Genomic DNA, 24,621 nt, shown 5'->3' on the forward strand with positions numbered 1-24,621 from the left:
TAATAAAAACTAAAGCATACTATTTTTCTCTTTCTTTCTTCCTCTTTAGTTAGAGTTTCCTTCCACAAGGCTGTTGTGATGAAAGTTGTAACTATTTCAAGTACCCCAGCAAGATGATCTCTATCTGCAGAAATGAAGAGAAGTAGTGGAAGAGAGCGGAATCCAAACTAGATTTAGAGTCAGGACACTTGGATTTTAATCCCAACCACACATACTACCCACATGACCCTGGGATATTAACCTCCTCTCTCTGGAGCCCAATATTCTCATTGTAAAAAGAAAAGCTTGGACTAAAATGATCTCCAATGTTCCTTCTGGTCTTGTAACCCATAATAGGACAAGTACATGCTCCTCAGTGACCAAATAACATAATACCTGCTTCCAGTGGACATTTCTGTCAACAGCCAAGATCAGTGTCAACTGTCACTCTCTTCCAGCTTTAAAATTACATGATTCTGTAACTTGCTGCTACAAAACCATTTTCCATATTCAGTTGGTCCTGTTCTGAAATGAAGAATTTTGGCAATCAACGTGCTCCCTCTAGCTCCAAATTCACTGAATATTTCAAACCCCGAAATGAAATTTTCTGACAGCATGATAGAGATGAGCCGATAAGTTGAACAAAAATTGTTCACCATATAAGAACATGCTAGAAGGTAAGCACAGCTGAAAGTATCACTGCATTATCCAGGAGACAACAAACACACAAATACATACACATATAGATACAACACACATATTCCTATGTATGTGTGTATATAAACATATATGTGTGTGTATGCATATATACATATATGTGTATATACATACACATATAAAACTAACCATGTGTTGGACAATGAATATTGCTGGAAAAAAATATAGAAACAATGATATGATTAGTAATGAAGCTAACATAATGTTGGGCTTCATTATTAAAAGTAAAAATGAAGGAAGTGAAAATATTACGTTTAGTCTGGGAGCCATTTTTAAAGGAGAGATCATTGGTGTATGAGAATGAGTAGGTGAACTTTATAGCTTGATATAAGGTAACATTTCCTAAGAACTAGATCTGTCCAGAAGTTGAATAAGCTACCTTGGGAAGTGGTGGGTCTCCTTTGGTGGAAATTTTCAGACAAAAGCTGCATGACTACTTTGGGTTATTTTAGAGGAGATTCTTACCCAGGAACTGCTTAGAATAGACGTCCATGAAGGTTCATTTTAACTCTAAATTTTTTTGTTCTATGATTCTAATCTCCTCACTTTCATATTCTTTGCCTTATCCACCTTATATAACATTGCCAAACTGATCTTCCTAACGAATAGACCTGATCACATTTCTCTTTCACAAAACCTTCTATAGTTTCCCATAGATTCCCATCTATAAATTTCAAACTGCTTATTCTAGAATTCATGACCCTCCATAACCCTGCTCCAACCTACATTCTTGTTCTTACCTTGCTATTCATCTCATTCAAATGTCCTCTACTCCAACTAACTGGGGATGGTTATAGTCCCTTGAATATAGCCTGATGTATCTAGCACTTGTGACTATTGTTCAAAGTATTTCTTGTGATGAGAATGTCCTCTCTCCCTTAAATCTGTCAGTTGAAATTCCGTTTTTCCTTTAAGGTCCAGCTCAGATATCACTTTATCTAGGTATTCTTCCTTGGGCTCCCTCAGTTAGATGTAACCCATCTCTCCTGTGAACTTTCATAGTCTCTGTTTTCTACTCCTTTTACTGATTTTTTGTATATACTTCTTCTATACAGCCTACATTTAGAATATAAATTCCTCAAGGGCAGAGACTTGCGTATCATTATGTGTCTTTGTGTCCACCGTGACTCCTTGGGAAGTGACTTTCACATAGTAGAAATACAATCAATAAATATCTGTCCAACTGAAATGAAACATATATTTGGATAACAACTACATCATTATTAAACACATTTGAGTGAGATACATCACACTGCTTTATCTCACTGGATTCTCAAAACATAATTTGGGCCCCAAAAAGAATGAGAAAGGAGAAACGTAAAGAGATCGAATGCCATTGTCATAGTGGGACTTTGTCTCCCTCTTCATCCAGAGCTTACTGGGAGTGTGATGATGTCATAGTTGTTGCCCTCTCTGTCACGCCAGCTGTAAACAAGGCGGGGTGGGGGGAGGTCATCAGGGAGCAGATTTCTTTGAAATGCCTTTTCAACTGAAGACTCCTTTGCAGTAAGGTGTGCAATGTGAGCTCAGGTTAACTTGAAAGGTGGGAAGATGACTGCATTAATAGGCAGTGGAAGCGGGCTCTTTGGGCCTCAGTGGCCCTTTGATGACATCCCAAAGGCCGTAACCAGGTAAGGAAGGCTCGTGAGAAAGCAGAGGCTATTGATGTTGAAAGGTTCTGAGTGTGTTTGAAGGACTGGTTCTTCTGTTATCTTAAGCCTCAGATGCTTCCCAGGCACCTGTAGTTTTCAGACAGCAGAATGTAAACTCATTGAGGACTTTTTGTTTTCTTGTCTAAGCACTCACGTACTGAAGGCCCTCAATGAAGGCGTGTTGAATTGAAGTAAATTGAATTTCTCTTTAAGCTCAAGTTATCTGTCCCATGAGGAAATAATTGACGAGTCAATTAAAATACTTTTTTATTATGTCTTTTCATTGTTACTTAACACACAGACACACACACACAGAGTCTATATCTATACCAAAAAAATTTAATTTCACCTCACTAGACGTGTCAGCAAATTGTTCTTTCTTGTCCTATACGTCTTCTGTCTTCCGTGATACTGTCAAGTCTTCACTTTCCAATCGCCTAGTTGCTCTTGATTTTCTTGTAGTTTATAACACTTCTAGGGCAGCTAGGTGGTGCCATAGCGCATCAAGAGCCAGGCTTGAGTCAAGAAGACTCTTCTTCCTGAGATCAAATTGGGCTTCAGATACTTAGTAGCTGTGGGACTCTGGACAAGTCATTTAACCCTGTTGGCCTCAAGGTCTTCATCTGTAAAATGAGCTGGAGAAGAAAATGGCAAACCACTCCAGTATGTTTTCCAAGAAAACCCCCAATGGGTCAGACATAATTGAGAAAACTGACAACAGCAACAATGTAACATCTCTAAATGGATCTTGTGTCAATTTCTGATCCCTGGGACAACATCTGGTCATGGCTCTCAAGTCTCTTTCACCAGTTAAATAACCCCATCCTTTTTATATGTTCTGATATTCAATCCTTCCCCATTTCTTTTCCTACCTACCCTCCACATTTTCCCAACCACATTAACCTTCTTGCTGCCCTTTATACTTTGGTCTTCCTTTTCCATCTCTTCATTTTGAACAAGACTGCCCAAAGGGCACAGAATAGGGTATTTATTTCCATCCTCTTTAAGGAAGGAGTTCACTCCTATCCTTTAAATCACTGCAAAAGTTTTCCAAAAGTAACAGCAAGCAGTCTTCAGTCATCAATACAATTCTTAACTCTCCTCTGGGATGTTCTTGAAATTAGTGTATTTATATACACTTAGGCTGATCGCACGTTTGTCACGTAAGCTTCCTGAAGAGTAGGGACTGTATCTAATTTTTGTTATATATCCCAAAGCACCTAAGGCTACCAGTACCCTGCATCCTGTGAATATTTACTGACTGACTTAACTGAGTTGTTGAGATCAAAAGAATGGGGATGTTAAAGGAGCTCAGAACTAAGACTACAGAATAATTATAGCTTAATTTCATTGTAAAGTACTAAAGGACAGGAACTATGCCTGTTTCAGCTTACTTGGGTTTTGTGCCCAGTGAGTCATATGGGTATTTACAAAAAATTATTTGACTATGAAAACATATAATTTATATAAAAAGAAAGTAAAAATTTTACCCACTCTCTCTGCCAGTTCCTTTTCAGAGATGTCATTCTTCTCTTGTGATTATCAACCTAGACAAACTTACATATAATTTCTCTCTGTCTCTCTCCCTCTCTCAAATTGATTTCCATGATGACTAGATAAAATTAAAACTTCACAAATACTTTTATTTGTAAGCGTATTTTCCCACAGCCTCTCTAACAATAGTCATTTTCCTTTCTTGTCTTTTTTGCCAATCCGAAGGGTTGGAGATAGGATCTCAAAGTTACTTTAACTTGAATTTACTTTATTAAGTGATTTCAGGAATTTTATTCATGTAATTATTGATAACTTGGATTTATTCTTTTGAAAACTGTCTATAGCTTTTAACCATTTATTTATTGGGAGATGGGTGCTGTTCTTAGGAATAAATATCTTGAATATGAGACCTGTATCAGGGAAATTTCCTGCGAAGATTTGTCCTTATTTAACTGTTTTCTTTCTGATCCTATCTGCACGGGTTTTGTTGTGCAAAACCTTTTAAATTTTCCATAATCAAAATTGTCCACTTTTTCTTTTGACATCTTTGTCCCTTGCTTGGTCATGATCTTTCTCTCTCCCATAGGCCCAACCCAACAGGAAATTTCTTCCTTGCTCCTCTCAATTTGTTTATAATGTTAAGCTTATGTCTAAGTCATATTCATTAGGAGCTTATCTTGGTTACATGGTGTAAGATGTTGGTCAATGTCTAATTTTTGCTAAACAGTTCATATTTTTCCAGTAGGTTTTTTTTTTCCTTCTTTTCAAATAGTGAATCCTTTCCCCAGCATCTAGTCCTTGGATTTATCAAACTCTATGGTACTGTGTTCATTTGCTTCCATATGTTGTATGCCCAATCTGTTCCACTAATCAGTGAACATTTATTAAGTGCCTATTTTGTATCTCCTAGTTTTTAAACCTTTACCAAATAATTTTGATGATTACAGATTTGTAGTTTAATTCCATCTTGAGGAAAGAGGAAAAGCTTTTCCTTGTAATTGCATGTAATTTTGTTTAATGCTAATCTCCCTTACTTCCCACTTTTTTTATTACTTCCTTTGAGATTCTTGCCTTTTTATTCCTCCAGATAAATTGTTGTTTTTTTCTATGTTTATAAACACACACACGCAGCTATATCACAGGTTTTTAATTCTTTCTTATAATCATCCTTACATTCTTCATGTCATGCTCCTCCCTCTGATGTTGGAGTTTTTAAATTTGTTTTGGGGGGGCGGAGCCAAGATGGCGGAGTAGAAAGACGCACATACACATAGCTCTGAACCCACAACCCATAGAATGGCTACAGGGAAGTAACTCACGGCGAATTCCGCACCCAGAGGCCACGGAACATTGGAGCGAGGGAGATTTCGGTTCCAGAGAGACCTGCAAACCTCTTGCGGGGGGTCCTTCGCACTGCGGACTGGGCGCCGGGACTGGGAGCTGAGCGCAGCCCTGCCGCGGCCGCGGCACCGAGAGGAAAAGATCCGAGCAGGCTTCACAGACAGGATCTCCAGTGGCCACGCGGGTCCCTCCACCCACAGAGGGATCTGCAAACCTCTCGCAAAAGGTCCGTCGCGCTGCAGACACAAAGCTCAGCCGAGACCTGCTGCGGCCACGGCTGCGGCACCGAGAGAAACAGATCCGAGCAGGCTTCAGGGACGGGATCTCCAGCGGCCGCACAAGTCCCTCCACCCACAGGTGACAGGGGTGGGTGAGAGAGTCTCTTTGGCGGGTCGAGAGGGGAGTGGGGTGCCCCCATAATTCAGGCCCCCCCGGGAGGTAGAAGCTGAGAGGCGGCTGCAGACAGGGGCTCCCCAAGCAGGCGGGAGCCTGAATCCATTGTGGAAGGTCTGTGCATAAACCCCCTGAGGGAACTGAGCCTGAGAGGTGGCCCTGCCCCGACCTCAGCACCAGAACATAATCTCATACTGAATAGCAGCCCTGCCCCCGCCAAAAGCCCTGAGGCTGGAAGCAGCATTTGAATCTCACACCCCAAACGCTGGCTGGGAAGATCAGGAGGCGAGGTGGGTGTGAGGAGAATATTCAGAGGTCAAGTCACTGGCTGGGAAAATGCCCAGAAAAGGGAAAAGAAATAAGACTATAGAAGGTTACTTTCTTGGCGAACAGGCATTTCCTCCCTTCCTTTCTGATGAGGAAGAACAATGCTTACCATCAGGCAAAGACACAGAAATCAAGGCTTCTGTGTCCCAGCCCACCCAATGGGCTCAGGCCATGGAAGAGCTCAAAAAGAATTTTGAAAATCAAGTTAGAGAGGTAGAGGAAAAGCTGGGAAGAGAAATGAGAGACATGAAGTCAAAGCATGAACAGCAGATCAGCTCCCTGCTAAGGGAGACCCAAAAAAATGTTGCAGAAATTAACACCTTGAAAACTAGCCTAACTCAATTGGCAAAAGAGGTTCAAAAAGCCAATGAGGAGAAGAATGCTTTCAAAAGCAGAATTAGCCAAATGGAAAAGGAGATTCAAAAGCTCACTGAAGAAAATAGTTCTTTCAAAATTAGAATGGCACAGATGGAGGCTAATGACTTTATGCAAAACCAAGAAATCACAGAACAAAGAGAGAAGAATGGAAAAATGGAAGATAATGTGAAATATCTCATTGGAAAAACAACAGACCTGGAAAATAGATCCAGGAGAGACAATTTAAAAATTATGGGACTACCTGAAAGCCATGATCAAAAGAAGAGCCTAGACATCATCTTTCATGAAATTATCAAGGAAAACTGCCCTGAGATTCTAGAACCACAGGGCAAAATAAATATTCAAGGAATCCACAGAACACCGCCTGAAAGAGATCCAAAAAGAGAAACTCCTAGGAACATTGTGGCCAAATTCCAGAGTTCCCAGGTCAAGGAGAAAATACTGCAGGCAGCTAGAAAGAAACAATTCAAGTATTATGGAAATACAATCAGGATAACACAAGATCTAGCAGCCTCTACATTAAGGGATCGAAGGGCATGGAATAGGATATTCCAGAAGTCAAAGGAACTAGGACTAAAACCAAGAATCACCTACCCAGCAAAACTGACTATAATACTTCAGGGGAAAAAATGGTCTTTCAATGAAATAGAGGATTTTCAAGTATTCTTGATGAAAAGACCAGAGCTGAAAAGAAAATTTGACTTTCAAACACAAGAATGAAGAGAACCATGAAAAGGTGAACAGCAAAGTGAAATCATAAGGGACTTACTAAAGCTGAACTGTTTACATTCCTACATGGAAAGACAATATTTGTAACTCTTGAAACATTTCAGTATCTGGGTACTGGGTGGGATTACACATGCACACACGCTCACATACATAGAGACAGAGTGCACAGAGTGAATTGAATAGGATGGGATCATATCTTAAAAAAAAAAATGAAATCAAGCAGTGAGAGAGAAATATATTGGGAGGAGAAAGGGAGAAATTGAATGGGGCAAATTATCTCTCATAAAAGAGGCAATCAAAAGACTCATTAGTGGAGGGATAAAGAGGGGAGGTGAGAGAAAAACATGAAGTCTACTCTCATCACATTCCACTAAAGGAAAGAATAAAATGCACACTCATTTTGGTAGGAAAACCTATCTCACAATACAGGAAAGTGGGGGATAAGGGGACAAGCAGGGTGGGGGGGATGATAGAAGGGAGGGCATGAGGAGGAGAGTGGAATTCGAGGTCGACACTCATGGGGAGGGATAGGATCAAAAGAGAATAGAAGTAATGGGGGACAGGATAGGATGGAGGGAAATATAGTTAGTCCTATACAACACAACTATTATGGAAGTCATTTGCAAAACTACACAGATATGGCCTATATTGAATTGCTCGCCTTCCAAAGGGAAGGGGTAGGGAGGGAGGGAGGAAGAGAAGTTGGAACTCAAAGTGTTAGGATCAACTGTCGAGTAATGTTCTTGCCACTAGGAAATAAGAAATACAGGTAAAGGGGTATAGAAAGCTATCTGCCCCTACAGGACAAAAGAGAAGATGGAGACAAGGGCAGAGAGGGATGATAGAAGAGAGAGCAGATTGGTCATAGGGGCAATTAGAATGCTTGGTGTTTGGGGGGGGAGGGGATAAAAGGGGAGAAAATTTGTAACCCAAAATTTTGTGAAAATGAATGTTAAAAGTTAAATAAATAAATTTAATTATTAAAAAAAAAAAATTTGTTTTGGGAGATTTTTTTTTTTTTTTTTGCTTATGGATATTCCCTCACCTATTCCACACTCACTCTTAACTACACCCTCCCCAATCCCTGTCTCGACCTATTCATTAATTTTAATGTATTTCTGTGCAATACTCTTTGCGTATGTGTATATGTGAATGTATTCAACTTCCCTTTGTCCTGTTCACATGAAAATGAGGTTTATGGGAAGCCCTTTTACCCTATCCCCATTTCCTCCATCTTTTCGTACTGTTCATCTCATGCACACCTATTTCAATGGATTCCTCTCTCTCTTCTTTCTTTGCTACTGTATTTGAACTTCACATTTTCTATGCAGGTCTGGTCTTTTTCTCAGGAACACTTAGAAGTTCTCTATTTTACTACAGGTCCACCCTGCTACCCCACCCTCATCCACAGCTCACCTTAGAATTGTCACTGGGTACGTTATACTGGCCTGTAAGCCTATCTATCTCATTTACCTGCTGGAATATCATATTTCAAGCTCTCTGTTCATTTAAAAAAAAGTTTGGCTATTTTTCAGTCCAACTCTCTGTGACCGCATTTGGGGTATTTATTCTTGACAAAGATATTGGAGTGGTTTACCAATTTCCTCTTTCAGTTCATTTTATAGATGAGGAAACTGAGGCAAACAGGATCAAATGATTTGCTGAGGGTCCCAGAGCAAGTAAGTATCTGAAACCAAATTGGAATTCCAGGCTTGGCATTCTATCTACTGTGCCACTTAGCTGCTAAATCATCTGTGATCCTGACTGCAGCTGTTTAGTACTTAAATTCTCTATTTCTGAATACTAGCAATGTTCATTCTTTTAACTTTTTTCTTTTTAATTCTTTTAATTTTTTTCATTTTGAAACAAATTTCTCATAAGTTACTAGTGGATTATTTCTATTTCCTCTTTGTCTTCTGGTTCTAAGAGATCTGGGCAGTTTTCTTTTAAGGTATATGCTATCTTTTAAGGAAATATGATTAGGTTCTTTTGGTCATGAATATCCAGGTAGTTTAATGATTCTTACATGCTTTTTCCTCAGTCCATTTTCGAGGTTAGTTGTTTTTTCTGTAAGATACCTAACATATGCTATCTTTTTAGTCTTTTAACTTTGTTTTCATAGTGTTGTCTAATGAAATCATTAACTTCTATTTGGTCCATTCTAATTTTGGGGGAGTTTGTTGCTTAGGCAAGGTTTGTTCCTCATGCCAGTCTGTTAATTCTCTTTCCATTTCTTTCTTCCATAACTCTCATATCTTTTCCAAATTTTTCCTCTAGCACTCATTTCATTAATTAAAAATGCGTTTAACTCTTTTTTTAACTCTTGCTTCATCTCTTAATTCCTCTTGGACATTACTCCCCTTTTCCACTCTCGGTCAATAAATCAACATTCAGTAAGCACCTATATTATGTGCCAGGTATCATGCTAAGATGAGGATACAAACAGGGAAAAAGAAATACAGCCCCTCCCCTTGGGGGCTTACGATATAATGGCGGAAGATAACATACACACAGCAAAGGTAAAAGGAGAGAGGAAGGAAAAGAAAGAAAGAAAGTATCCAAGTTCCCTTGGGGAGGGGGATAATGGGGCCTGATGAAAAAGTGCAGCCAGATGGGAAATGAAGGCTAGCCTGGGGACCTTCTTTAAATGGAGGTTCTGCATCCTTCATTCAGAGGAATCCCAGGAGTAGACAGTACTGATGAGGTATGAGTACTAAGATTGATTTGATCTTACAGGTTACTATGGATGTTATGAGGTAATCCATTTGTGATGATGATGATGATATGGCATTTGCAAAGTGCTCTCCAAATCATTATCTTGTTTTACTATCACAGCAACTCTTGGAAGTAGGTACCATTGTTATCCCTGTTTTACAGATGAGGAAACTGAAACAGACAGATGTTAAGTAACTTTTCTAGAGTTATACAGTTAGACAATATATGATCCAGCCAAACTGATCTTCTCTTATGTTCCTTGCACATGGTACTCCATCTCCTACCCTCTTTGCCTGGTCTTTATATCTGCCTCATAGAGTTCTTTTCCTTTAAGATGAATTTCAGGCGCCATCATCTGTAGGAAGCCTTTCCTGATTACAAGTTCTAGTACTCTCCCTCCCAAAGTATCTTGTATTTAACTACACTCCTTGTGTGTGTATACAAAGGTAGGTATTACATTTGAAGTAGAGAATTTTTTACTCTTTGTACTTATATACCCAGTGTTTAACACAATGTCTGGTACATAGTAGGTTCTTAACAAATTTTTAATTGATTGATATTACATTGGTAAATAGCTATCTCAATATTTTTATGCACAGAATCACCATCTACTACTACCCTTCACTTCTTTTTTTTCTGACCCTAATTCCATCCTCTTTGGGAAGAACCCCAAGAATCCTTTTCAACTCTGTATGGTTGTCCTCCCCTTTCCTTAGCATAATACTGTATTCTCCAGTATCCTGTGAAGAATCAACTCCATTCACCTCAAATTCCCCTCCCCCTTTCCCAAAGAAACTCCATTTTTATTTCCTCTAGGAGTACTTCATTCTCCCCAACAACCTGGAGTGTAGGGAGGTATTCTTTGAGTCCCTTCACCATTTCTTTGGGTGGGGCAGGGAAACATGGGGGTGAACAGGACCAGCCTACACTTGGACCACAGACAACATCACTTGGCCTATGGTAGAAATATAAACATTGTGCTCTCAAAGAAAGTTGCTATACAATTTTCCCCCCTCTCCATGCTGGTTGACTTTTCAGATGATTTATTGATTTATTTTTTTAGGTGTTTATAAGTGTTTGCATTTGTCATTATCTGGTTAAAACCTTTACAACCAATTATGAGTTCTTAATAACTTGATATCATCACTGAACTTCCTTTCTAGTCTCACTAATAATTCCATAGCCATATCACCCTCCCCCTCAGCCTTGTTTGTACCAACCTCCTTTTTTATCATTTGGTCCCACCCACCAATTACTGGATCAATTTATTTTATCTTCTAATTGTTCTACTTAATCTTTTACTTATCCTTCCTGGTCATACCAACTGCCTTTCTTTCTCTCTTTTCTTTCTTTTCATTTTCTCTTTGATCCTCTTCCTTGATCCTCCTTAATCCTTTTATTATTCCTCTTCGTTGTCCTCCATCCTCTTGCTCCATCTTGCTCCTCTTTCAGGTAGATAGTCAAATCTGGACCTGTATCTGGGACTGGAAATATTTTCTCCTTCAAATTTCCCTCAAATTTTTTCACATTGTTCGAATGCCAAATGTATGCTTGCCAAAAAGACTATTTTATGGAGAACTCGCATGGGGCAGGCCATCACATGGTGGCCAGAAAAAACGATACAAGGACACTCTCAAGGTCTCTCTTAAGAACTTTGGATTTGACTGTGCAACATGAGAGACACTGGCACAGGACTGCTCAGCATGGCATGCCTCACATGAGAAAGGGTGCTGTGCTCTTTGAGATAGCACCAAGTAAACACAGGACGTGCAAATTTGGGATATCCACCCCAAATATTCACACGGATTATCTGTGCCCAACTTGTGGTAGAGCATTCTGAGCTCATATTGGTCTGATCAGCCACAGTAGGACACACTGAAATTTCACTTTACAATGGTGATTTCATTTTGGTCCTCTTTGAAGACAAAGGAGGACCACCAACCAATCAAATCTGGACCTGTATCTGGGCCTGGAGATATTTTCTCCTTCAAATTTCCCTCAAATTCTCCCAAATTTTTCCTCCCCAAATTCAAACTCTGACCTCACTTTCCTTAACTTGTTTGAGTTCAGAAACCTACAGTATATCCTTCTTATTTAATTCAAGTCCTTCTCTTTTTTCTTCTCCCACAATAATGAAAGCCAGACATAGTTGACATTGCTCCACCTAAGTCTCCTACTTGCCTGACCTCTCCTTTGCAGTCTTCCTTGATTGAATCATCCCCCGAATTATGGAGGTATTACAAAGCTCTGTCCTTGGCCCTCTCCTCTGTCTTCATTACCTCTTTCTTGATGATCTAGCCCATCAGCTCCCATGGTACAACTATTATCTTTGTGAGAACTCCCTGGTGTTAGAGTGTCCTTGAGTAGAGATTGTTTTATTCTTTTTATTTTATTATATTATTTTATGACATACAGTAAGTACTTAATAAATGTTTGTTGATGGGTTATTTGATTATATATACACAGGCTTCCTGAATGCTAGTCTAGCACTACCAATGAAATGTTGGACTTTTCAGGTTTATGTCTTATAGGCACCTCAACTTCAACATATTCAAAACAGAATTTCTCTCTCCCACCAGATTCTCCCCTCTTCTGAACTTTCCTGTTTCTGTTAAGGGTACCACCAACCTACTAATCAGCAAGATTTGAAACTTCACAGGCATCAACTCCCACTTGTGTCTCATCCTTCATATTTAATCAGGTGCTGTTCCCTATCCATTTATCTTACAACATCTCTCACATCTACCCCCTTTTTTCTATTCACAAAGTAACCTTTTATCTGGACTATTATAAAAGCCTCCTGATTGTTTTTCCTTTCCCATGTCATTTCAAATCAAGCTATCAATTTGCCTGAGCATTTAGGTGTACTTGTGCTTCTGTACTGCTTTCATTTGTGGTGTTATATCTCTCTGTTTGCCCTGTCTCTCACAACAAATATAATGCCCTTGAGTGCAGGAACCTGGTTTTCTCTTTTTCTGTTTCCCAGTTGTGTCTATTATATTCAATTCATTCAGTTAATGATGATGACTAATTAATGAATGAAATTAGCAAAGCGATGGGGCTTTTTTGAAGACCATGTAATTCTATAGTGGCATCTTGGATCAATTTATTAAGGAGATTATAAACTTCAACACGTTGTGAGTTCCATTAGCTGTTCATTAATCCATTAAATCATGGGCTTCTTGAGAACTAGTACTGTCTTTAGTTTCCTTTTGTATTCCCAACACTTAGCACAGTGCCCGGCACATAGTAGGCCCTTAATAAATGTTTACTGATTGATTGAGTTGTTCTCTACCCCTCTTGTTCTGCTGCTTGGCCCTATACTGGTACTCAAATGCATATAACAAAACCAAGACTAATAAAATTTTTGTCAAATTTCCGGTATCAATATCAACTGAATGTCCACTGAGGCCTGCAGTAGGCCAGAATTAAAAGATATCTAAGATGCCATTTAGTCCAAAGATCACAAAAGGGAACCTAATCGCAATGACTGATTATATGACGGCAATGAGAGAGGAAGGATTGAGTCCTCAAGAGGCTTTTCTTCTGGTGTTGTATTTAGTGTAACTACACCCTTTGAACAACTGGCAGTGGTAGAACACTTTAGGAGATGTGTCTTGAGAAAGAGGAAGGGAAATGAGGCTCCCCTCACCCAGCCAATACTAATTTATGAGCTTTTTATTCATTCAATATGGTATTTACCAATTGTCTGCTTTGTGGCATTGGGCCAGATGCTATAGGAAATACTAGAGAAGTACCTTCCCTCAGTGAGGTTCTAATCTAGTTGAGAAGAAAAAACCAACATAAATGAAAGAAAAACAACTAGTACTTGCTTAGTGTGGTGGAAAGGAGGACTGGCTTTGGAGTCCAGAAGACCTAAACTTGAAACCCCCTTTGCTATTTAACTGTCTTTTGCTTCCTTTTAATTCTCAGTGGTGGGAATTTTGAGGTCCTGCTTTCAATGGATGAATTTCACAGATGATGCCAAATCCTAGGGACAGTTATTTCTTGCCCTGGTTAACAGGTATTAATTGGCTGAGAGCAGGATTTGAACCTGGGACCTCTAACTTCAAGCATTGCTTTTTTTTTATTTTACGACTGTGTCGCACTGCCTCATACCAGATGAATATTCCTCATCTCACGCTTGGTGAGCCTAGACTAGGTGAATGCCTTACCTATAGCATCAGGCTGTGAAGAAAAGTTATATTTTGGGAGCGATGTCTGCAAAGAATGAATTGAAGAGGGTTGGGACTAGGGGGAGGGAGATCAATTAGGAGTCTATTATAATAGTCCAGAGGAGAGGGTGAGGAGAGCCACTGTGCCAGGAGATTTTGAGGAAGTGGGATTGATTTTTGCAAAGTTACAATAATGGCTCGCTAAAGTATCAACTTAAGGCTTATAATGCAGTTTACCTTCATTTTCTCATTTGATCCTCACAACAACCCGACTAAATTATGTGTATTAATAATCCCAGTTGTACAATGCAGGGAATCGAGGCAGAAAGCGGTTAAATGACTTGTCCAGGGTAAACAGAAGCTAAGTGTCTGAGGCAGGACTGGAACGCAGGGCACTGCCCCATCCAAGCAGTCCCAGGCAGGCATTGCCCCGCCCAGGTCTTCCCAGCCCAAGGCCCTTGCTCTTTCCCTGCTTTGAATAGATTTGCATGCAAGTTGCACCCTGGACCATCAGGCCCTGGCTGGCGTTTCTCAGGGAGCGATGCTGCTTTCTGCACACTGTCCCCAAATGGCAAATCCCGACTGTTCTGCAATTCTTGCGCATTTCGTGCCTCAAGTCTTTTATGGAAGCTCAAACTAAAACAAAATTTGGGTCACCCTCCCTTAAGGCTGCCCCGCAGGTGATTGGGCGAAGGCCCTATAAAAGGCTGACTTGGCTCCTCTCCAGTGCTGCGCCCCTCGTGACCCCACAAGGAACGAAATAGAAATATCGGCCTTCTTTCTGCAGCGCCAAATCACCAAGGTTTCGCTCCAGTCTCGGCCCACCAGTTCCTTTAGCGTCCTCTAGGTGGCGGTGCCCCCAGGGAGAGTCAGACCCAGTTGGCCCGGCCCCTTCCCGGGAGCGTCCCCCAAGCGTCGGGAGCAGCGCCCGGCACTGAGCCTGCGCGGGCTGCTGGGACAGGGAGGAGCGCAGGCGCGGGGAGGGGAGGAGCCAGCCTTGGAGACTCCGGGCGCGCCCAGGTCCCGCTGCTGTTTGGGGCCCCGCAGCCGGGGGAGGAGTCGGCGCCTTCACCGTGGTAACCGCAGCGTCGCAGCCGCCTCCGCCGCCCCTCCCCGCCTGGGCCCGGCCCGCCTCGGGACTGTCATCACCTTCGGGCGGCTGCCCCCGGAAATACCGCGCCGGCCTCCCGCCGACACCAGCCCCAGGCCCCGCCGCCGACATGCAGGGCGAAGATGCCCGATACCTCAAGAGGTGACGAGGCCCCGCCCCCGGCGGGATGCTCCGGCCGGGCCCGGCCCGGGCCCGACGGGGGGAGGGGGGAGGGGGAGAGAGGTGGGGGAGGGGGAGGGGAAGACGGGAGCCCACTCCAGCCCCGCCCTGGCCACCCCCTGCCCCACCCAGCCCTGCGGGCCACCTTCCTTGGACCCTACTCCTGGAAGGGGTGAAAATGCTCCTAATGGCTGCTTAGATGGAAATGCTTCCTCCTGGAAATGAAGAAAGCTGTCCAGGGGTCCTCCCCTCTGCACTTCCTAAGGGCAGTGGAGGTGGGGAAGGAGTGGAGTTAGATACAATGTATCAGGTCCATCCTTCTGTGAGGGGCCTGCCCTGCTCCAGGGATGGGTTTCTGCCTGTATCCATTTCTGCCTCCACCTGATCATGTCATCTTGATACTGTGTCACAGTCCAACTCCCCTCCTCCCCAACCACCTCACAGATTTTTAATCTTCTGAATCCGTGAATTCTTCAGTGCATGAGACAAATTAGAGCATCATAAAGCTAGAATGGGAAAAGTACCTTAGAGGTCATCTATGCCAGTCCCTTTAGTTTTTCTCATCTTTCAGATATGAATATTAGCTGCTTCTTTAACAGTTTCACGGAAATCGCATGAGATAATTGCGTATGTTCTGAAGGTCTTAAAATGTGCGAAGAAGCTTGCGTTTTGTGAAGGTGACAGTTTATAGAGGTTGGGTATATGTAACATGTATAAATTGCCTCGCTGGTGTGGTCAGTTCATTGCATTTGCTCTGCTGTGGCAGAGCTAGGAGAGTGAAAATTGTTTCACAATAGACCAAGGAGTGGAGACACTTTATGCCTCTGCATCCTGCTGAATAGCTCCAGAGACTAAAACTGATTACTGTTTATTCTCCTTTTTTGAATTAAGATCCAAAGAAAGGGAGGTTAATTGAGTCTGTATTTGGAGGGCTATGATGTTGAGCAAAACCACTTGCTTTGCGATTTCATTGCATTTATTACCAGATTTTAAAAATAGTTACTAACAAACTGGAGGGTGACTTATCTTGTGATAGCATCCACAAAAAGAGGCAACTGTAGGTGGTTCAGTGGATAGAGCACTGAGCCTGGAGTCAGAAATACCTGAGTTCAAATGTGATCTCGGACACTTACTAATTGAGTGACCCTGGGCAAATGACTTAACCTCTGTTTGCCTTAATTTACTGGAGAATGAAATGGCAAGACCACTCTAGTATCTTTGGCAAGTGAACCCAACGAATATCTGATCCATGGGGTCACAAAGAGCCAGACATGTCTGAATCAACTGAACAACATCATCCACAACAATTCATGGGTAATATGAGGAAGGATAGATACAATTGTGCAGTAATGACTAGTGGAGTGTCAACAAAGACATGGGTTAACCCCCTGCTCATAAATTGCTTAAAATATTCTCTTACTCCAAAAGTTTTTGTGCCACTAAAATTAAGATGTCATAGTTGAAATATGTTCTGTTGTTTTGAGGAAGTTGGCTATAAGAATACATACATATGTATGTATATATATATATATATATATATATATATATACACATATATTCATTGATAGGTATATATACATACATATTTCATCATTTTCATCATATTTATTAAAATGGAATAATGAATAAATTCAGTGAATAATGTAGCCCAACAACACCTAGTGCTGCATAAATGCTAGGCTTTCAGTAAACAGTAGTTTGTGTGTTGATATTTTAATAATATGATTGTTTCTAGGATTGATTTCACCATGCAGTATATGACTTTAGAATGAAGATTTTCAGAGACCGAATCTGTTGCTATAGTTTGCCTCAGATTATAGAAGTCTGTGGAATGGTAATGTTGATATTCAATAAGTTTTAACCTAAAAACCTTTCCCATTAGGATTAAAGTTCTTCTTAACCACCATTAGGGCTACTAAGACACAGCTACATTGATGAATTTATCCAAAGCTGTACAGATTTGTGGGCAAGCTAGGAATAGGGCCAATATATTCTATCTTCAAATGAAGATTCTTTTTATTTGCTTATCAGAGGTCCATTCAGTTCAGCATCCATTTGTTAAGCACCCAGTATGTATAAGGTACAACGATCCATGAATCTTTTAGGCAACTCAAGGTAATGAAACTATACCGCATGTTGCTTGACTCCACATACTTAATGAGGCAACCTTTTGCTTCAAGTATTGTTGTCAACACACCATTTTAATTGTGAGTCATTTATGGCTGAATGTGAATATCCCTCTTTAGTTCTTCAGAGGTAGTGGTATTTCACATCTTGTTGCCATGTTACAATAGTGGTAAGGTGTTAGTATTGAAAAGATGGGCTTTTGCTTTCAAAGGGAGCTTAGAATCAGTTAAAGAGCTTTGTAATTTCCCCAGAGCAATATAGTCATTCTCTTCCTGTTCTGAACTCTGAATTTTTCTTAAAAGTAAAATTTATGAAAATAAGATTGATGTGAATTTAAACACAAAATTCAGGAAGTGAAAATTATTCTCTCGTTAACTAAGTCATGGTCCATGTGTGGTACTTTCAATTATTAGTTGGGCTATTAAATGCAATACCTTGAAACACAGAATAGGTGAGATATGGATAAGTTCACTTTGCTATGAAGGACTCAAATAGTTCATTTCCTGAATCTCTTTTAGTGTTTACAATCCCAGACTGAAGTATTTCATTAATTCATATTTTTAGATTGAACAAATTATGTATTAAAATGAACATTTCCCTGAAGGACACATTGCTTCATTTATGGTCCTTGCATGATACATTTGAAGAATTATTATCTAGTGAATACTTGGATAGGAATTCATGAAACCTATCTTATATTTCTAATTCTGCCATGATCTTAGAGAATCACATATTCTCAAACAGATCATAGAGCCCATACCTGAATAGGACAAGTCATCATTTAACTTCTGCTTGAAGGCCTGCTGTTATGGGGAACCCATTATGTTCTTAGGCTGCACATTCCACTAAATTTTGGGCACCTCTGATTATTAGGAAGGTTTCTCTTATGTTTAGCAGAAATCTGGCGCTGCAATTCCACTAGTTACTCCTAGTTCTATCTTCTGGGGTCAGGCTGTACGTGTCTAATCTGATCCTCCACATGGCAAGTCTTTGGTTTCAGTTAGTTTGTTTTTGGACTAGGCCTGTGATTTCATAAGTTATGGAGCAGCTTATTCTACCAATGAAGATTGTCACCTTCTCTGTCATTTATTTAATCTTAAAAAGCTATTTAAGGCTCTGAAAGGTTACATAAGTTGTCCAGAATCACGTAGCTATTATGTAGAGAAGCAGGATCTGAACCCAAGTCTTTCTGATTCCCAGTCCAGTTCTCTATCCACTATCTTAGGCTGTCTTTCAACCCTTCAGATATTTGAAGAAAACTGTCCTGTCCTTCCAAACCTTTCTCTTATTCTGGCCAAATAACCTCGGTTAATGGTATATAGATAGGGATAGAAACCTTCATCCTAATTCATGTGGATGCATGTTGGCCAGACTTTTGTATATAATCATTTAATCAAATATGTAAATTATATATTTGTGGGATGTTTGTGTCCTTTGTTGTAAAGACATGAAGCGGAGTTGGAAAATGTGAATAGTATTTTGTATTTCTATTCAGTAATCACCAGAGGCCTATTATATCTTAATTTTTCTAAAATTTTATTCAAGTCCTTAAATTTTTTATTTTTTGTGGTTAGCTTTGTCTAAAATTGGTAAGGGTAAATTGAGCCCCCCCCCCCCCAGTTATTCTAGTTTTGTTATGCATTTTTCTTTGTAATGTGATGTTTTTTATTTTTTTGTTGCCTTCTTGTTTTGATGTCTCAGTAATTTCTTTAATGGTTTCTTGAAATATGATATCCAGGTTCTCTTTTTAGTTATGGATTTCATGTAATCTGGTGATTCTTAAGTTCCCCTTCCTTGATCTAGTTTCCAGGGCAGTGTTTTTTAAATGTGAGGTCTTATAATTTATTTTCTCACTCTCTTGACTTTGTTTTAAGAATTTTTGTTGTCTTCTAGGGTCATTAATTTGCATTTGGTTCGTTTTGATTTTTAGGAAGTTTGTTACACCAGTAAAGTTTACTTAAAAGCTGTTAAGCTGTTTATCTTTTTTCTACAGGTTAAGGTCTTTTTCTTTCAAAGTATTTTTTTAAATCAACTGTCAGCTTGTGGAGCTTTTTCTTCTTGGTGTCCAGATTAGGTTTGTTTGTTTCTGTCATGGTCATAAGAGGTGATACAAAGGCACTCATGAGGTCTCACTCTTAAGAACTTTGCATTTGATTGTGTGATACGGGAGACACTGGAACAGGACCACCTAGCATGGGGTGCCCTCGTTAGAGAAGGTGCTGTGCTCTATGAGCAGAGCAGAATTGAAACAGCTCCAAAGAAATGCAGGATGTGCAAATTTAGAGAATCCACCCCAAATGTTCACATAGGCTCAACCTGTGGTACGCCACTCCAGGTTCATAATGGTCTGATCAGCCACAGTCACTTGGTTCTAGCGTCGTGGTGTCATTTTGGTCGTCTTCAAGAACAAAGGACGACCACCAGCCTACCATTTCTCCACGCCACAGTCCTATTTCTTTTTTATCTTCTTCAACATCTTATGTCATTTCTTTGAGGGATTCTCATTGGTCTTATGGACAAGCTGTTTCTTTTCTTTAAAGTGTTGATTGCAGGTGCTTTTGAATTGTTCTTTTTTCGTGGCGTTTGCTTTGTGCACGTGTGGCATTGTGAAGGTCCCTTTTTCATTCATTTTATTCATTCGTTCAGCTAGCTAGCTGATTATTTTGACTCATGTTGTTTTTGAGTCCTCAGGAGTTGAGTTCTAGTTATCCTTTACTCTGGGAATCAAATCAAGTTAAGAATCTCTCATTTACCCTGGTTGTCTTTAGTTTGACCTTTTCCTTCCCTACATAAACCAAAGTTCACCTCTTCTTGTGACCGGCTTTAGTTCAAGTCCTTTCCTTTGGATAATGAGAGAAAGAGGAAGAAAAGGCTTTTTCTTTAATCACGTAACCTCAGGATCACTTCCTCTGGTGGGAGAGCCCTAGTTGAGGGCTCCTTCTTCAGGGGGAAGAAGAGAGAGGTTAAAGTTTTTTTTCTTTCAAAGGATTTTTTAAAATCAACTATCAGCTTGTGGAGGGAGCTTTTCCTTCTTGTTGGTATCCAGATTAGGTTTGTTTGTTTCTTATTTTCACATTGGAGTTTTCAGTTTCACTTTAATGGCTCAGATTTCTTCTGGCTGAGGTCAGAGGAGGCTTTTAGAGTGAAGTCTGTCACTTTCATATGTCTCCAAAAGGGAAATTTACCAAGGAAATTTGAAGTCTTTAACCTTCATCCCCAAGGGAATCTACATCTAAATCTTGTTTACTGCTTGTTTGAGGAGTGAATTGTTTAGCAATTGGATTAACACTGGGATAGAGCTGGTATTGTTTACTTTGGTGGTACCAGTTTGTTCTTGGGTTCCCTGTTTTTATAATGTTGTCGTATAAATTGTTTTGGTTCTCCTCACTTCACTCTGAATCAGTTCATACAAGTCTTACCAGGTTTGTTGTATCCCTGGTCCCCTTTGTTGTATCCTAGAGCACGATAGTATTCCATTACATTCATATATTATGACTTTTTCATCTATTTACCCACTTTAATAGGCATCTCTTTAATTGCCAGATATTTGCTGCCTCAAAAATACCTGCTACAGATATTTTTGTATTTTCTTTGTATTTCTATTTCCTTTTCTCTTTGATTGTTTTTGGGTAGTATAAGCCTCGAAATGGATCAGAAGATGTATAGTTTTGGAGCATAGTTTCAGATTGCTTTCTGGGAGCTAGTGGAACTCACTGCATAAGTGGGTGACATGGTCAGACCTAAACTTTAGAAAAATCAACTTGACAGCTTTTAGTGGAGGATGGATTTGAGTGGGGGAAAGACTTGAAGAAGTAGAAACGGTGAATTCCTTTTTTGAGGAATTTGGTTGAGGAAGGGAAGAGAATTATACAATTATAGGTAATACTGAAAGTTTTTTAAGATTGTAGACATTAAGGGAATACAAGAAGTATTGCTTCGCTGTATTGAGGGCCTAGTCGAGATTAGATAGCATTAATTTTTATCATGAGTTGAATGGTTTCCTCCAGCTCGGTTCACCTGTATGTGACTAGGACCAGAGGAGGTAAACCTGAATTCTAGTGATATGAGTTCAAGTCTCAGCTTTGTTGCACACTACCTGTGTGAACTTTTGGATGAAGTTAGGTGACCTTTCCATTTGTTCACCTGTAAAATAAAGGGATTGCAGTAGATGACTTCTGTAATCTCATTGAGCTCTCTATAAATGACCTATGATCTTGTCAACTTAGCCTCAGTTTTTGGATCCCTGGACATGTGTAAGGTCAGAGGCAGGTCTGTCCTAACTTCAATCCATCAGACCACTCAGTGGTTCTGGATTCTGTAAATATTCTTACTCTTACCTTTTCTTAATGCTGGCTTGGAAGGTTTGCTTAAATCGTATTCATTAGTTTGGTTAATAGTTTGCTCTGTCCTTTATAGTGACCTTTTGGATTCTCTACTGCATTTAGGACCTGTTCTCTCTGCAAACCACTTTGCTCCTAATTTGTTTTCTAACAGTTTAATTTCTCATTTCCCTCTTCATGTGTATATTCTCTGGAAGATAGCTTAGCAAGTTTCTATTTCCAAGATTCCTGTGGCTTCCATTTAATTAGCAGACCTGAGATAGAATAAACATGTTCTTGGACCAAAACACAGCAATATTTTCCGTTGTCCCAGCTATTTTTCCTCTATTTTCCTACCTTCATATGATGAGGTTGATGCCATGGCTTACATCTCTTTTATGAAATTATTTACTAAGATACACTTTTTGATACAGGTTCACAATTTTTAAAATATTCTAGATGTAGTAAGCAATAATGCATAATCATCTCTCTCAAATCAACTAATTTTTCTCTCCCATAAATGTTTTAAGAGTTGAATATGGTAGTATCTGAAAAAAACCCACTGCAATATCTTCATAGTAAATAATGTAATAGAGAAGCTTCAAATTACTTCTAAGTAATTACATTATAGCAAAGAAGGACACTTATTTTTGATGTAGCATGAACCTCCAGAGAGATGGAGCATGTCCTATTATTGATACTTCATAAATTTGTGGAATGATTAAAGGTACAGAATAGTTAGAATACTTTTCAGTGCACCTCCATCTATCCAGGATTCTCTATCCTTAAAGGATATGACTGGTTTGGAATGAGAATGCTGAAGGGACATGTGGTTGAAATTCCCAGACTAAGGAATAATGTTTAATAACATTATATAAACATACCTAATGCTCCTTCCTCCAGCATGACTACTCTGTTATAAAATAATACCCTTATTTTAAAATGAATTTAAAACATTTAAGCCAGAGACTTCCCATCACCATTTTCTTACTGTAAAATTACTTAGAAAATACTTTTCCAGAAGTACTACTTTAATGAGGAGGTTTCCTGGTAAACTGTTTTTAGTGACTAGGTAACCTATCATATGTTTTGTTCTTAACTGAGCCAGTTTTTTCCTGGGTCATAGATGTGGGGGGTAAAATACATCACTTATATTACTTTAGAAATTATAGATTATCTATCCCATTTGAATTGCTAGTTCTACCATATGGATATGAAATTATACACAATAGCTGAACTATTAATAATAAAAATCTATTCAACAAATATTTATTACCACCTTTCACGTCCTTTGCACTAGCCTTGAAGGGAGAGGCTAGGAAGGGGAGAAGTAAGTGTGGTAGGAAGGTGGGAGAGGATAAAGAAATATATCCTTAAGCTTTTATTAAACACTGAATATATTTGTATCTTATACATGTAGTTTTATTTCTGCTTAATTTTTTTTTCTTTCTTTTTTTCTTTTTCTGGTTCATTAGAATGTTGGTGATAATAAGCCCAAGGTCATTAATCAGTTTATGGGTTTTTAGCTTTGTATTGGGAAAAAAAAATATTCGAGAGCCCACAGCTTGTTATGTGTATGTGTATCTATGTGTGTGTATCTATGTATATATATACTATATATGTGGGTGTATACACATATAAATATACAGACTTGTCTGGGTATCTTGAAAATGTATATATAGATCATTCAGTCAGTAAACATTTATTAAACACGAGTGAGGAGTCAAGGCTATTTTGTGAGCCTGGGTGACTGAGAGGAAGGTGGTACACTTCACAGTCAGAGGGAAATTAGGAAGAAGGAAGGGTTTGGGGAGAAAGATAATGATCTTTCTCATTTGGGGTATACTGAGTTTAAGTTGTAGAACATCCAATTTGAGATATCTGAAAGGCAGTTGAAGATGCAAGATGAAGTTAGCAAAGAGGTGTAGGACTAGATAAGTAGATTTTAAAGTAATAAAAATGGAGATGATATTTCAGTTCATGGGAGCTGATGAGGTCACCAAGTGACTTTAGTATAGTGAAAGATGAGAAGAGGGCTCAGGAACAAAGCTCTGGGTGAGACTCAGCCAAAGATCCAGCAAAGAAGACCAAGAAGTATTCAGATAAATAGGCAAAGGAGGAGAGTTGTGTCATGAAAATTTACAGAGGTGTACAGAAGGTGCTTCACAGTGTCAAAGGCTGAAGAAAGTTTAAGAAGGATGAAGATTGAGAAAAGGCTATTAGATTTGGCAATTAAGAGATCATTAGTGACTTTGGAGAGAGTAGTTTCAGTTGAATGAGGTTGCAGAAGCTAGGCAGAGTTAGAAAGAGAGGGCATCTATTGTACACATCCTTATCAAGGAGTTTAGCCACAAAAAGGGAAGAGAGAGATATGGGACAGTAGCTCATAGGGATGGAGAAGACATGGGCATGTTTGCTGGCAGAAAAGCACCTTAGTAGACAAGAAGAGATTGAAAGTAAGTGAAAGAGTACGGGTGATAGAGGCAGAATACAGGATAGAATGGGATCACTTGTGCATGTAGAGAGATTTGCCTTTGCATGAAGAGCTACCTTAGTATGTGAGATCAGTGAATGGGGAGGTAGTGGCAGAAGGCATTTGGAAGATGTGATTTTAGTAGGAGGAAAGAAGAGAGAGCTCTCGGTTAATGACCTCAGTTTTTTCAGTGAAATTGGAAACAAAGTTCTTGGCTAAGAGGGTGGAGGAACAAGGAGCTATAGAAGGCTTTGGGGGTAGAGAGGGGTATGTGTGTGAAAAGGTTCTAAAAGCCACTAGTGAGTGGATTAGTGAGTCAGGGGAGTGTGCAAGGATTGCTTTGCAGCATTGAGGGCCCAGGTGAGATTATGTAACAAATTTGTAGTGGATACAATCAGCATGGTTTCATAACTTTCTCTAGCTTTATTTAGCAGCATGCAAGTAGGAATGAAAGGAAAACATGGGAAAAATCCAGGCCTGAGGCTTGTTGGGACAAAATCAATGACAGGAGCAGGTGGCAAGGGATTCAAGA

General features: G+C 39.7%; 1 protein-coding gene across 2 annotated transcripts in view; it reads left to right on the forward strand.

The window, feature by feature from the left end:
* Positions 1-2,162: 2,162 nt before the first annotated feature.
* The window catches only part of KIFAP3 (kinesin associated protein 3), a 189,777-nt gene continuing 167,318 nt past the window's right edge, over positions 2,163-24,621 (forward strand). The window contains exon 1 of one of the 2 annotated variants that reach the window (XM_072648684.1): positions 2,163-2,327. In XM_072648684.1, the coding sequence (XP_072504785.1) occupies positions 2,248-2,327 (80 nt within the window). In that variant the 5' untranslated portion in view covers positions 2,163-2,247. Of the gene's footprint in view, positions 2,328-14,814; positions 15,153-24,621 lie in introns of those variants that run through there. The other variant, XM_072648685.1, reaches the window with a different exon arrangement.

Source organism: Notamacropus eugenii, chromosome 2, assembly GCF_028372415.1.
Source record: "Notamacropus eugenii isolate mMacEug1 chromosome 2, mMacEug1.pri_v2, whole genome shotgun sequence".
Lineage (NCBI taxonomy): Eukaryota > Metazoa > Chordata > Mammalia > Diprotodontia > Macropodidae > Notamacropus > Notamacropus eugenii.